Source organism: Microcaecilia unicolor, chromosome 4 (genome assembly GCF_901765095.1).
Source record: "Microcaecilia unicolor chromosome 4, aMicUni1.1, whole genome shotgun sequence".
In the NCBI taxonomy this organism is placed as follows: Eukaryota; Metazoa; Chordata; class Amphibia; order Gymnophiona; family Siphonopidae; genus Microcaecilia; species Microcaecilia unicolor.
This window is the reverse complement of record NC_044034.1, coordinates 16,887,091-16,902,461: the sequence shown is the minus strand read 5'-3', so window position 1 is coordinate 16,902,461 and position 15,371 is coordinate 16,887,091. Positions and strand designations below refer to the sequence as shown.

The 15,371-nt window shown below is 45.7% G+C and overlaps 1 protein-coding gene across 1 annotated transcript in view; it reads right to left on the bottom strand.

Moving 5' to 3' along the window:
• Nucleotides 1-15,371, bottom strand: part of PDE2A (phosphodiesterase 2A) — a 687,803-nt gene that overhangs the window by 189,952 nt on the left and 482,480 nt on the right. The window contains exon 7 of the mRNA XM_030199986.1: nt 6,561-6,720. Coding sequence (XP_030055846.1) covers nt 6,561-6,720 — 160 coding nt within the window. The remainder of the gene's footprint in view (nt 1-6,560; nt 6,721-15,371) is intronic.

Below are 15,371 nucleotides of genomic sequence, written 5' to 3'. Positions count from 1 at the left end.
CTGGTGGAAGATAAATGAGTGCTGGACAGGTAGATAAAATGCGAAAAGAAGGAAAGTGAAGACAAAGAATGCAGGATAAAATCTATCTGCTGAGTGGATATGTACAGAACAGAGAAATAGAGAACAAATGATGAAGAGGAATGATCCATGTCAGAGAGAGAGAAAGAGAGTGAGAGAAATGAAAAAAAAAGATAGGAGAAAAAGAAATAATGAAAAAAACAAGACCGTGAAAAAGAACTTAGATGAAGATGGTGCAAGAAAAAAAGGAGAGGCTGAAACCGAACAGATTACATAGTAACATAGTAGATGACGGCAGAAAAAGACCTGCACGGTCCATCCAGTCTGCCCAACAAGATAAACTCATATGTGTATACCTTACCTTGATTTGTACCTGCCTTTTTCAGGGCACAGACCGTACAAGTCTGCCCAGCAGTATTTCCCGCCTCCCAGCCACCAGTCCCGCCTCCCATCATCACCGGCTCTGGCACAGACCGTATAAGTCTGCCCTCCACTATCCTCGCCTCCCAACCACCAACCTCTCTTCCCCCACCTTCTCAGTATTTGTAAAAGCTGAATTAGAAAAGGTGAATGGATATGCACGTACTAGTATCCTGATACTCATGGGGACATCTAAATAACTTGGTTTCGCAGAGGACAAGCATGGCACCAAATTCTTACAGATAGGCATCATAACGTCTTTGGTGGCAAAATCCTGAAAACCCAAATCCCCAGACAATAAATAGAGGCACACTTTATTTTCAGCTAAGTAACTGGAATATGACATCTTGAAATGTGCAACCATGGTAACTTTATATATATTTTTACACAGTACAGAAGGAAATACTTTTCTGTTCCTTCAATGTTGCACTGCATTCAAACTTCAAGCTCGTGTTTGCTTATTCTCTTGTCAGTATTTTGCAGGAGTGATAGAAGTGAGGTATTTTGCTTGAATTGAGCTTCTCTATAGGGATCTGTAGCAGTCTTGGCTTGTTCTGTTTCTCCAGCAGGAAGTATTTATTTTTGTTACATTTGTACCCCACGCTTTCCCACTCATGGCAGGCTCAATGCGGCTTACATGGGGCAATGGAGGGTTAAGTGACTTGCCCAGAGTCACAAGGAGCTGCCTGTGCCTGAAGTGGGAATCGAACTCAGTTCCTCAGGACCAAAGTCCACCACCCTAACCACTAGGCCACTCCTCCACTGTTGCTACTATTTGAGATTCTACATGGAATGTTGCTATTCCACTAGCAACATTCCATGTAGAAGTCGGCCCTTGCAGATCACCAATGTGGCCACGCAGGCTTCTAAATGGAATGTTGCTAGTGGAATAGCAACATTCCATGTAGAATCTCCAATAGTAGCAACATTCCATGTAGAATCCCCACTGTTGCTACTATTTGAGATGCTATTCCACTAGCAACATTCCATGTAGAAGTCGGCCCTTGCAGATCACCAATGTGGCCGCGCAGGCTTCTGCTTCTGTGAGTCTGACGTCCTGCACATACATGCAGGACGTCAGACTCACAGAAACAGAAGCCTGCACAGCCTTCTACATGGAATGTTGCTAGTGGAATAGCAACATTCCATGTAGAATCTCCAATAGTAGCAACATTCCATGTAGAATCTCCAATAGTATCTATTTTATTTTTGTTACATTTGTACCCTGCGCTTTCCCACTCTTGGCAGGCTCAATGCGGCTTACATGGGGCAATGGAGGGTTAAGTGACTTGCCCAGAGTCACAAGGAGCTGCCTGTGCCAGGAATCAAACTCAGTTCCCCCGTTCCCCAGGACCAAAGTCCACCACCCTAACCACTAGGCCACTCCTCCACTCTATATTGGTATTACAGAGGTAGGGGTGTTGCTATCTGAGTCCTGGAATTATGACAGCTTTTCTATAAAGGTCTGGAATGTGTTTTTTTGCAGGGTTTGCTTGTTGGAAATCTGAAGGGGGGGGGGGTCTCCATTACCTTGGGAGAGATAGTATTACAGAGACCCATCTTAATTTTTCCACCCATGGCCCTTTCCTAGCTATACCGCTGCTGCCTACGAAGATGTATCGTTTCTATTCTGCTGACATCGTATCATATTTCTGTCAAATGAATTTCCAAATGGGTTTGTTACTGACACTGTTTCATATTGCCATTATTATTATGATTTAATTTGCCTGTTTACCTCAGGATAGAGATTTGGTCATTTGGCTACTGTTAAGCGGCTGCAACAAAGTAAGGTGTTTACGTCAAGGTATAACTGCTGTATAATGCTTTGGGCGAACTATTTCATAAAGGCAGCTGGTCAATAAATGAAAAAGAATTAAACATGCAGTAAGGTAGTTGCTCTGGTCCTGTTTCAGGTGTAGGTATCTGGGTATCTAGTTACTAAGATGCAGGAAAATCACATTGTAATTGCACGCTTTTTACCAAGGGACAATTATTATTATCAAGACTGGTCGGTTCCAAGAGAAGTTCAGTTAGTTCGAAACCGACACCCCTGATGTTATGATACAACTGAATGGTTCCTGATGAAGCCCTGTAGTCAGGGCCGTGCCAACACGGTAAGCGAGGTAAGCATGGCAGGAGGGCGCCATCCTGTGGGGGGGGGGGGCGCCCCGCCGCACCATGCTTACCTCGCCCTCTTCTCCCCAGATCCTTTTCCTTTTTTTTTTGGTTTAAATTTACCTCTGTCCGGCGGCAGTGTAGCGTTAGTGAGAAGGAGGCGGCGCTCCCCCGCCCCGACGTGTCAGTTTTACCTTCGCTCAGTTCCGCCTTCTTCTGACATCAGAAATGACACTGAGCGAAGGGAAGGCTGACACGTCGGGGCGGGGGAGCGCCGCCTCCTTCTCACTAACGCTACGCTGCCGCCGGACAGAGGTAAATTTAAACAAAAAAAAAAAAGAAAAAGGATCTGGGGAGAAGAGGGCGGGTAGTGTAGCGATCGTTTTCGGTGGGGGTGGGCCAACTGCAGGGGGGCGCCGGAGACCCTAGGCACGGCCCTGCCTGTAGTGGGTGAAACGTATCGGGCCCAGTTGAAAATCAGCAGTTGAGATGTGGGGTTGTCAAGCCAGCATTCGTCAAGCTAAGTTTATATATGCTTTGCTGTAGCTTGAAAAAATTTTCTTGTTACTCAGTTATTCTTGAAATCTGTGCTCTAATATGGGCAGTTGTTGTGATTGAAAAGTTCAAGGAAAATTTACCCCATGATAGAAACTAGGTCACGGACACAAAATCTTTTGTAGATAAAAGTGTCTTGTTGATCAGACCTCAGCGGGAGCCCTGGTTTCTGAGGGTATTTCCCATTCTTTTCATTTCATTTTTCCATGATCATTCTACACAACCCTTTGGATTGTGTTTGGCTGTTTTTCAGGTTTTTTTTGTAGAAAAATTAACGACACCATATATTGTCCTGCTTGACCATATAAAATCTTAAATATCATATTGCAAACCTTAAACGTTTTTCATGCTTGTATATTATTATTATTACTACATTTGTACCCCGCGCTTTCCCACTCAAAGCAGGTTCAATGCGGCTTACTTAGTAATAGGGATTACAGGATTTTGATAAAGAAAATAAAAGTTAAGTATAGCAGAATAACAAAAGTGATAGGTAGGTAGAGAAGGACAGGGGTGAAGGAGTAGGAGAGATGAAAGCAAGGGTAGAAGATGCAGGAGGGGGATGGGCACAGGATAAGCAAATGGAATTTTGGTTGGAAAGATAGTCAAGGTCATTGTCGTTGTCTCCTGGATAGGTGATGGGCAGTAGGATTCATAGAATTAGTTTGGGTCATTAGGATAGGCTTGCTTGAACAGATGGGTTTTTAGTGATTTCCGGAAGGGTAGACAGTCACTGATTGATCTGATAGGTCTTGGGAGGGCATTCCAGAGTTGACTACCTAAGAAGGAAAAATTGGATCCATAATAGATTTTATATCTCTGTCCTTTGCAATTGGGGTAATGTAGATTGAGGTAAGTGCGTGAAGTTTCAGACATGTTTCTGGTGGGAAGGTCAATCAGATTAAACATAGGTAACCAGTGTGCCTTAGCTATAAAAGGGGTTTCCCTGTCAAATTTCCTAGCGTGATAAATCAGTACATAAGTACATAAGTAATGCCACACTGGGAAAAGACCAAGGGTCCATCGAGCCCAGCATCCTGTCCCCGACAGCGGCCAATCCAGGCCAAGGGCACCTGGCAAGCTTCCCAAACGTACAAACATTCTATACAATCAAGCCATTGTGACATCACTAATGAGGTTGGCTCTTATTGGTGGAATGAGCCACTATGACATCACAATAGGTTAAATCACTGCTCTATGTAATAAAAGTGAGCCAAGTAGAGGACATAAGTACATAAGTAATGCCACACTGGGAAAAGACCAAGGGTCCATCGAGCCCAGCATCCTGTCCACGACAGCGGCCAATCCAGGCCAAGGGCACCTGGCGAGCTTCCCAAACGTACAAACATTCTATACATGTTATTCCTGGAGTTGTGGATTTTTCCCAAGTCCATTTAGTAGTGGTTTATGGACTTGTCCTTCAGGAAACCGTCTAGCCCCTTTTAAAACTCTGCTAAGCTAACCGCCTTCACCACGTTCTCCGGCAACGAATTCCAGAGTTTAATTACGCGTTGGGTGAAGAAAACGTTTCTCCGATTTGTTTTAAATTTACTACTCTGTAGTTTCATCGCATGCCCCCTAGTCCTAGTATTTTTGGAAAGCGTGAACAGACGCTTCACATCCGCCCATTCCACTCCACTCATTATTTTATATGCCTCTATCATGTCTCCCCTCAGCCGTCTCTTCTCCAAGCTGAAAAGCCCTAGCCTCCTTAGTCTCACTGCTGTGTTCTGTATTGTCTGTAATCTCTTCAAAACCATGCATGAACAACTTGCATATCGCATGTTGCAGTAACGCAACTAACAATTAACGACTGGGTTACCAACTTAAACTGTACTTATTTGTGCTGCTAGATGCAAGAAATCACGATATTCTGTTATTCTGCCTGAGTAACCTGGGCATTATTGCTATGGTACTGAAGAGATTTAAGTCCTAAAATCCCCTCGCCTCCCTAAGAAAGCTGCCTTCCCAGATGTGGCTGGGTCTAGATTTCAGAGGGAATGCAGCAGAACGGACACACGGAGCATCAGAGTCTCGGTATGTCCTGGGAATGCTGAGTCTGTTTCTTCTCTGCTTCTCATGACGTCTTGCTGCTGTTACTGCTGGAGCTATAATATAGACCTGGAAGTTCCTGTCCTTGGCTTCTCTCTGTTCTTATCCCATTATAACCGCAATCCATTAAACAATATCAGTTACAGACACCTGGAAAGTGTCAGGTTTAATTGAGACGGAGTGTGGCTGTTCTATGCCCTTTTAAAATGCCATTTGGTGCACACGGGCTGCAAGATTTCTTTCAAAAGGGAAATCATTTCAATACTAGACCAGTTTCCCTTCAGAACAAAAGTGGGTGGCTATGGGGGATGCAGCCAAGCTGGTGTTCACAAACCCTGGAGCCAGGGGGAGCCCCCCCGGCAGTTACTCATTGGTGACACATACAGACCTCAGAGTACGTGTAGACAGAGTTTTGAATGGAGGTATGATTTGTTCACCTCTCCTGAGAAAAATAGGTGGTTGGCGGGTGGGGGGTGTCTGGAGGAACAGCAGTGACGATCCTAGGTTGGCTGCCACCCGGGACGGATCGCCGATGCGCACCCCTCCCTTGGGTGCAGCACGACACCCCCCCCCCCCGCGCAAGCCCCCCCCCCCCCCCCCCCGGGTGCATTCTTGGCTGCTGGGAGCAGCTGCACGGCTCTCGGCTCCGCTGGCTCCCTGCTCCCTCTGCCCCGGAACAGGAAGCAACCTGTTCCGGGGCAAAGGGAGCATGGAACCAGTGGAGCCGACAGGCACGCGGCTGCTCTCTGCACCCCTCCAGCGGCAGACCGCCCCCACAGCCCCGCCCTTGGTATGCCACTGAGGAAGGGGAACATATTTTGAAAAGATGGGTTCCACTTTAACTGGGGTGGAACCAGGCTGCTAGTGCTAAATTAGCCCTGGTTATTCAATGCACCAGCACTTAATATCCAGAGCCAATCTGGCATGTGCTAGACACCAGGTCTAATGTGCGTTCCAGCTTAATATCAGCTTGGACTCACATAAGGGTATCTGGCCAGGTCCTGAAAAACACCCCTCCATGATTCTGATCCCCTTCCCTTCATCCCTCCCTTCCTCCTATCCTCCCAGAACATCAACAGACCTCCAGCCAGGATCCCCCCAGGCCCACATGCCTTGATTACTGGTGGTCTAGCAGCGAACAGGCAGGAATAATGCCCACTCGCTCCTGACTGTCATGGCCGCTCCTTCAAAATGGCCGCCATGATCTCTTGCAGCAGGCCTCACAGTAATACCAAAGTACCGCAAGACTGCTGCTAGAGGTCGTGGCAACTGTGACAGAGATGAGCAAGTGAGCATTGCTCCTGTTTGTTCTCCACTCCTAATCATTTTTGAAAAGTTGGGTCTTGTGATTCACACTTCTGAATAACAGCCAGCCACAGAAAGAAGAGAAATCTTTGTACCACACAGTTGAAGTATCTTGCGGTCCAGCTCATCGTAGCTTCCATTTGATGTCTTCTCAGGTTTAGGCAGGGAATTCTGGGAAGAGCTGGTGGAGAGCCTGACCTCAGGCCATGGCTGCCGCTTCTGGAGCAGTTGGACTCGTCTGCATGCCACTAGAATCTGTAAAACGTCAATATGCACACACAGGGCATTAGATCAGATGTTACCCACTGACCTCATGGAGTTCCAACTCTCAAGACTGTAAAAGGGGAATCCAATGAATAGGGCAGTGGCTCAAGTTTAAGGGAAATGATGTCCCTACAAAGGCTATCATGAAGCTCAAATGAATTGACCTCCCCTATAACCCAATATGTGTTCTGCTTTTCAGGATATCTATAAGGAAAAGGCATAGAAACATGACGGCAGATAAGGGCCAAATGGCCCATCCAGTCTGTCCATCCTCGGTAACCCCTAACTCCTCCTTTCCCTAAGCGATCCCACATGCCTGTCCCACACTTTCTTAAATTCTGACACAGTCCTTGTCTCCACGACCTCCGCTGGGAGGCCATTTCACAGATCCACAATCCTATATAATAAAACGCACCTCCAACATTCTGAAGCCGGCTGCATGGCTGAGGCATTCCTGCTCTCTGTATCCATCTCCTGAATTGACATCACGTACTTCCGGGTTCGTCACAAGCAGAAGTGACCAACCACACGAGGTTTCTCGGCTTCAGAATGTTGGCGGTGCATTCTATTAAATAGGATTGGTCAGTTCCTTGAAGCACAGCCAGAGCTCAGCGTCCTGCACAGTAACGCTCAGACACCAGAGAGAGAGGGGGGGGGGGGGGAATGACACCAGAGAGAGGGAGGGAGGTATCTCTGTCACACACACACACTCTCTCTCTCTCTCACAGTAAATGTCTTTCTCTCTCTATCACACACTGTCTCTCACACACTCTATGTCTCACACTGTATCACATTCACTCTCTATGTGTCACACAGTCACTCACACACTCTCTTGGTCTCATACACTCAGTCTCACAGAGAGTCTGTGTCTCACACACACTCTCTCTCTCTCTCTCTCACACACACTGTATCTGTGTGAAACACACTCTCTCTCACACTGTGTCTCACATACACACTTGCACACACTCTCATTCTCACACACACACTCTCTCACAGACACACTCGCACCCAGACTCTCTCTCTCTCTCACACACACACTCGCACATTCACTCTCTCTCTCTCACACACAGTCACTCTCACATATACTCTCTCAAACATACACACTCCGAGGAAAACCTTGCTAGCGCCCGTTTCATTTGTGTCAGAAACGGGCCTTTTTTACTAGTAAATAAATAAATAAATGAAATCCTGAGACCAATCAGGGTTACAAAAGTGTCGTATGAATGATGCCAACACACACAGAGCACCCCAATAGACTGCCACAGTAACATAGTAGAGTATATGGGGCTACTGGGCAGTATTGCTAAAAGATCTCAATCTACTACATATCAATTAAAATGTTCCAACTTGTGTTGCAATGATAGCTCAACCACCATTTTGGGAGGCTGGGGGAGGGGGCTCGCAAAAATGGAAGAACTTAACCTCTTTAATTCCTAGTCACTCTCTCTTTCTAGCCATAGGCATGGCTAGCCCATCCACTAAGTAGACTAGGTGCCAACCTAGGGTGGCACAATATGGGGAGAGGGGGCAGCACCAACCTGGCAGGGAAACTTCTATAGAAGATTCATTATAACTGGCATGGGGCCTTCAGCATCTGCGCACGCTCAACCCTTCTGGGTCCCACTCCCTCGAAAACAGGAAGCTCAGAAGGTAGAAGGGAGAGAAGCTGCTGAACACCTTGCAAAGGGGTGTAGGAGGGGAAATAGGGAAGGAGAGAGGTGCTGGACACAATAGGAGGAGGAGATGAAGGTGAAGGAGGGAAATACTGGACTATAGAAGGATAGGGAATGGAAGAGAAGATGCTGGATATGGGGGAAGGGCCTTGAGCATCCCCTTGATGGGGGGTGGATACACAGTTGAAAATTCACCTAGGGTGTCAAATACACTTGGGCCAGCTCTGGTCATAGGGGTCATAACAAGGGGTCTTAGAAGCAACAGAGTTTCTGAGACCACATAAGGCTCTTCTTCACAGGACATCTGAAGAAGGAATTCAAGTGATTTTGAAAACTTCATGCAACATCGTCTTTGGATAATTCTTATTTTTGTGGTTCCAAAGAAGATAATATAGCTAGTAAAGGCCCCAGCTTTCTCCAGGATCATTATGGCTGCTAACACTCTGTATTCCTAAAGTAGGAAAGATGAGAAGTCCACCCCAAGGAATGCAAGAGCTGCCCCTAAGTCCCAGGCAACCAATGGAGTAGATGCATGTACGGCTTAGAGAATTGCATAGGGCAAGACATTTCACCCATCCCCACTGCATTCTAACCCATCTCCACCTACACCCACTAAAGTCCATTCCATCTCCACCCACCCACACAATTGTTCCCCTTCATCCCCATCTCCATGCTATTACTCACTCACAGCCCTCTGTTTCCTTCCAATCCCTACAGCCTCCTCTGTTTCTTTGGGCAGTATTTACTATTCAACCAATGACTGTTCCAAGCCTCATCCTGGTGTTCTGACTGCCTCTCTGGGCATTCCAGGTCTCCAGTCACCTCACTCAGTGCACCAAGCCTCATTCAGGCATTGTCAGAGATTTTGACCACTCCCGCGGGAATCCTGCAGCAACTTCTTCCATCGGGAATCTCATGCGTTCTGTGCGATTCCCATTCCCATGCAGCTCTCTAATATGGATCTCACACTCCAGCCTCTTGATATGTAGATACACTGGGAAGGTCCCATTAAATTCTAGACACAAGATCCTTGCTTTGCACACGGGACAAAAGAAGTCCAGTCCTACTTACAAGTTAACATGTACACCTTTGAATCTAAACATAAATTTGCGTACTTAACCCCTCATATGGTTGTAAAATCTCCTGAAAATATTTTTTTTTTGTTACATTTGTACCCCACACTTTCCCACTCATAGCAGGCTCAATGTGGTAGGCAATGGAGGGTTAAGTGACTTGCCCAGAGTCACAAGGAGCTGCCTGTGCCTGAAGTGGGAATCAAACTCAGTTCCTCAGGACCAAAGTCCACCACTCTAACCTCTAGGCCACTCCTCCACTGTTGCTACTATTTGAGATTCTACATGGAATGTTGCTATTCCACTAGCAACATTCCATGTAGAAGTCGGCCCTTGCAAATCACCAATGTGGCCGCGCAGGCTTCTGCTTCTGTGAGTCTGACGTCCTGCACGTACGTGCAGGCCGTCAGACTCACAGAAACAGAAGCCTGTGCAGCCTTCTACATGGAATGTTGCTAGTGGAATAGCAACATTCCATGTAGAATCTCAAAGAGTAGCAACATTCCATGTAGTATCTCTAATAGTAGCAACAGGAACCTCAAATAGTAGCAACATTCCATGTAGAATCTCCAATAGTAGCAACATTCCATGTAGAATCTCCAATAGTATCTATTTAATTTTTGTTACATTTGTACCCTGCGCTTTCCCACTCATGGCAGGCTCAATGCGGCTTACATGGGGCAATGGAGGGTTAAGTGACTTGCCCAGAGTCACAAGGAGCTGCCTGTGCCTGAAGTGGGAATTGAACTCAGTTCCTCAGGACCAAAGTCCACCACTCTAACCACTCGGCCACTCCTCCATATTGATATAAAATGATGACATCACTTATGGCTTTAGTCAACGCAAACTAATTCAGGGAAGCAATCTGAGAAATGATCAGCTTTGCGACTGTTGCTTTATCTTGAAGGAAAAAAGGATATAAGCCCTAGTAAATTATAGATCCATCACAATTCATTAATCAACCAGCCATGATTTCTGTTATTAAATGTATGAATACTTTGGAGAGCAATTCATTAATGTTTTGATTAATGAGCCCCAGGAAACCGTAAGTGGGATAAGCAGTGGTTGTACATTATCACAAACCTCCCTAGAGCAAATCTCAATATCTTAATTATAGTACATTACATTTTGTCCCCCTCACCAAATTAAATCTTGCAAAGAATTTATTATTGCTATTGAGGCTCTGTCATAATATTAGCTACTTGTTAAGTTCCTGACCTTAATTTGAGATAACGAGGCACAAGACTTTATTTTGAAAGAATCATATGAAGAGCTTTGGTAAGGGGAGGGGAGTCTATATGGTCCATATAGAGGGGCATAATTGAACGAAAACGTCTATCTCCATGGGCGTTTATCTCCGAGAACGGGTCCGTGAAGGGGCGGACCGAACCGTATTTTCAAAAAAAATAGACGTCCATGTTTTATTCGACAATTTGTGAGCTGGGCGTTTTTGTTTTTCAGCGATAATGGAAAATGAAAGTGCCCAGCTCAAAAATGAATAAATCCAAGGCATTTGTTCGTGGGAGGGGCCAGGATTCATAGTGCACTGGTCCCCCTCACATGCCAGGACACCAACCGGGCACCCTAGGGGGCACTTTTACAAAAACAAAAAAAAAGGTAAAAGAGCTCCCAGGTGCATAGCACCCTTCCCTTGTGTGTTGAGCCCCCCAAATCCCCCTCAAAACCCACTGCCCAAAAGTCTTCACCATTACTATTGCCCTAAGGGGTGAAGGGGGGCACCTACATGTGGGTACAGTGGGTTTGGGGGGCGGTGTGGAGGGCTCCCATTTACCAGCACAAGTGTAACAGGTGGGGGGGGGATGGGCCTGGGTCAACCTGCCTGAAGTCCACTGCACCCCCTAATAACTGCTCCAGTGACCTGCATACTGCTGCCAGGGAGGTGGGTATGACATTTGAGGGTGAAAATAAAAAGTTGTGAAACGGCATATTTTGTGGTGGGAGGGGGTTTGTGACCACTGGGGGAGTCAGGGGAGGTCATCCCCGATTCCCTCCAGTGGTCATCTGGTCATTTAGGGCACTTTTTGGGGCCTTATTCGTGTAAAAACAGGGTCCAGGAAAAGTGCCCTAAATTCTCGCTAAAAACACATATTTTTTTTCCATTATCGGCGAATGGCGCCCATCTCTGATCGGCCGATAACCACGCCCCAGTTCCGCCTTCACCACGCCTTCGACACGCCCCCATCAACTTTGTCCACATCCGCGACGGAGTGCAGTTGAAAACGTCCAAATTCGGCTTTCGATTATACCGCTTTATTCGGTTTTGTGAGATAAACGTCTATCTCCCGATTTGGGTCACAATATAGGCGTTTTTCTATTTCGATTATAAGCAGGATAGGCTCCAAATACTCCAACTGAACCCAGGGAAGGAAGGAAGGGAGGGAGCAGAGGGTCCTCAGGTATGGTGTTCCAGGAAACAGGAAGGTTCCCAAGGATGGATGTCTGGGAAGTATGAGAGTTTGGAGAGGCAGCCAGTAAGAGGACATGCTGCATGGAGGGAAATTTTTGATGACATCTAAGTCGGACTTTGGACGTTTTGCGCTAAACATCCAAAATCTGAATAGGAAATATGGCCATTTTCGAAACTACAAAATGTCTTCCTTTTTTTTTTTCAACACTACCATTTGTAACAAGGTTTTGAGCTCTGTGTGTTTACTTTTTCAGGCAATTTTTGAAAAAAAAATGTATAAGTGAAAAATGTAGAGAATCAAGCCATTGGGATATAGAAGGGGCCAACAGTTTTAGCAGACTGGTCCCTCAGACGTCCCAGGAGAGCAGTGGGGCACCCTAGGGGACACTGCTGTGGACTTCATACAATTGCTCCCAGGTACACATCTCACCGTTGCTCCCTTATCTTTGTTGAGCCCTCCAAAACCCCCTACCGCAAAGAAAATGTTCTACACAGTGTGGAAACTTAAAAGGATCAAACCTTTCTTCCCAAGGGAAGTATTCCGCAGCCTAGTACAATCAACGGTACTAAGCCATCTAGATTACTGCAATGCCATTTATGCCGGATGCAAAGAACAAATCATTAAGCTTCAAACCGCCCAAAACACAGCAGCCAGACTCATATTTGGGAAAGCGAAATACGAAAGCGCCAAACCCCTAAGAGAAAAACTGCACTGGCTCCCATTAAAAGAACGAATTGCGTTTAAAGTTTGCACCCTGGTCCACAAAATCGTTCACGGGGTAGCCCCGGCCTATATGTCAGACCTTATAGACTTGCCTACTAGGAATGCAAGAAGATCTGCACGCTCATTCCTCAATCTCCACTACCCCAACTGTAAAGGGTTAAAATATAAATCCACATATGCAACCAGTTTCTCCTACATTTGCACGCAATTATGGAACGCACTACCGAAGGCCATAAAAACAACGCAAGACCTAACTATCTTCCGAAGGCTACTGAAAACTGATCTGTTCAAGAAGGCATACCAATAACATCCATCCTCAATACTAAAGAATAAGACTGCACATGAACTAGAAAAACCGAACTCTTTATCACTTGAATGAGTAACCTCTTTGTTAATAATGATCAAGCACTACCACTTTAATCCTTATGTCGAATATGGTCTCCCTATAGTCGATGACCTAATGTATGTTACAATCCAATCTATCACTCAGAAACCTCTATGCAATACCATAATGTATTCTTCTTTACCATGTATGTATGCACCTTAACGCAATACCATTTGTAATTCTGTTACCCGGAAATGGCAACCGCCATTACGGCAAATGTAAGCCACATTGAGCCTGCAAATCGGTGGGGAAATGTGGGATACAAATGCTACAAATAAAATAAATAAATACCCCCAACTGTACACCACTACCATAGCCCTTATGGGTGAAGGGGCCACCTATATGTGGTTACAGTGGGTTTCTGGTGAGTTTTGAAGGGCTCACACTTTCCACCACAAGAGAGTGTCTACAGTGCACCTACACCTACTCCGCGGACTTGCACGGACCTGGCTATAACATCTGAGGCTGTCATAGAAGCTGACGAGTACTATTTTTATTCATATTTTTGGGTGTGGGAGGGGGTCAGTGACCACTGGAGGAATAAGGGAGGATGGGTTCATTTCTGATTCCCTCCAGTGGTCATCTGGTCATTTAGGGCACCTTTTTGTGCCTTATTTGTTATAAAAACAGGTCTACTCTAGACTTCTTACCTACCTTCATCGGAATGACCATCTCTTTACTCACTGTATTACAACTGTATTCCATTCTATGTTACTGTACATCTGATTTACGATGCAAGCCGCATTGAACCTGCTAATGAGTGGGAAAGCGCGGGGTATAAGTGTTACAAATAAATAAATAAATAAATAAAACATTGAAGTTTTCTCTCTAGACATTTTCATTTTGTTCCATTATGTCTGTAAAACGTCCACGTGTTAGGACACCCTAAGCCCGCCCTAATCCCGCATTCACGCACCCTTCTGATTTGGACGTGTTGTAGATGAAACGCACAGACAGACATCTGCAAAATAGGTTTCAAAAATATTGATTTGGACGGTTTGAGAAGAACTCCGTCCGAACAGTGCTTTATGACACGTTTTGGACGTTTTTCTCTTTCAAAAATGAGCCCCAAAGTCGCCTCAGGGATCACTTGCGGGATATCAAGTGCTGAAAATAAATAAATAAATAAAAAATTGAAAAGGAGAATGAAAAAGAAGGGATTTTTAAGTGAAAGTAATACTAAAAAGAGGAGAATGAAAAGGAAGGGCGACAAAAATGATAAAGGGGATGGGACGACTGCCCTATGAGGAAAAGCTAAAGCGGCTAGGGCTCTTCAGCTTGGAGAAAAGGCGGCTGAGGGGAGATATGATAGAGGTCTATAAAATAATGAGTGGAGTTGAATGGGTAGACGTGAAGCGTCTGTTTGCGCTTTCCAAAAATACTAGGACTAGGGGGAATGCGATGAAGCTACAAAGTAGTAAATTTAAAACAAATCAGAGAAAATATTTCTTCACTCAACGTGTAATTAAACTCTGGAATTCGTTGCCAGAGAATGTGGTAAAGTTGGTTAGCTTAATGGGGTTTTAAAAAGGTTTGGACGGCTTCCTAAAGGAAAAGTCCGTAGACCATTATTAAAATGGACTTGGGGAAACTCCACTGCTTATTTCTGGGATAAGCAGCATAAAATGTATCAAACTTTTTGGGGATCTTGCCAGGTATTTGTGACCTGGATTGGCCATTGTTGGAAACAGGATGCTGGGCTTGATGGACCTTTGGTCTGTCCCAGTATGGCAATACTTATGTACTTATGTAAAGTGATAGTAACATTAGAAAGAGGAGAATGCCCCTCCGAAGGGACACCACCTTGTAGAGGTGGAGGGGCTTGTGTGTTTCAATTACTTAGAGGGCTATGCTGAAGGGTTACCCATATCAGACAGGCCTCTGAGGAGAAACCAAAGAGTGTCCCAAACTGGGAGAGTGGTAAGGTGGTGACCTGAAGTTCGTATGCCCAGCGGCCCAGCTGCCCTTTGAAGTTTCGTCTTCTTTACGTAAATTTCCTCTCTGCATTTGCAGTTACCTTAACTGAGAGGAAGGGGACAACCGGCGGTCAGCCGCCGATGGCTAGCGTTTTATCCCCTGAGCAGCAAGTGCGGGACAGCTGCGCGACGAACTGCCCACAGATGAAAGGGTTGGCGAGTCCTTTGATTAGCACCAGCGAAGGAGCGTCAACGCTCTTGGACCTGGAAAAAACAACTCTATCGCTCCCGAATTATTCAACCACCATGCCCAAAGGAGTGGAGGAGTGAGTTAGAGGCATATGCTGAAACGGAGGACATTTACAGCAGAACCCGAATCGGCAGAACCACTCCTAAACACCTAAGAGAAATCAGCTTGGAGTTTTTGGCTCCCGTGGAGGTTA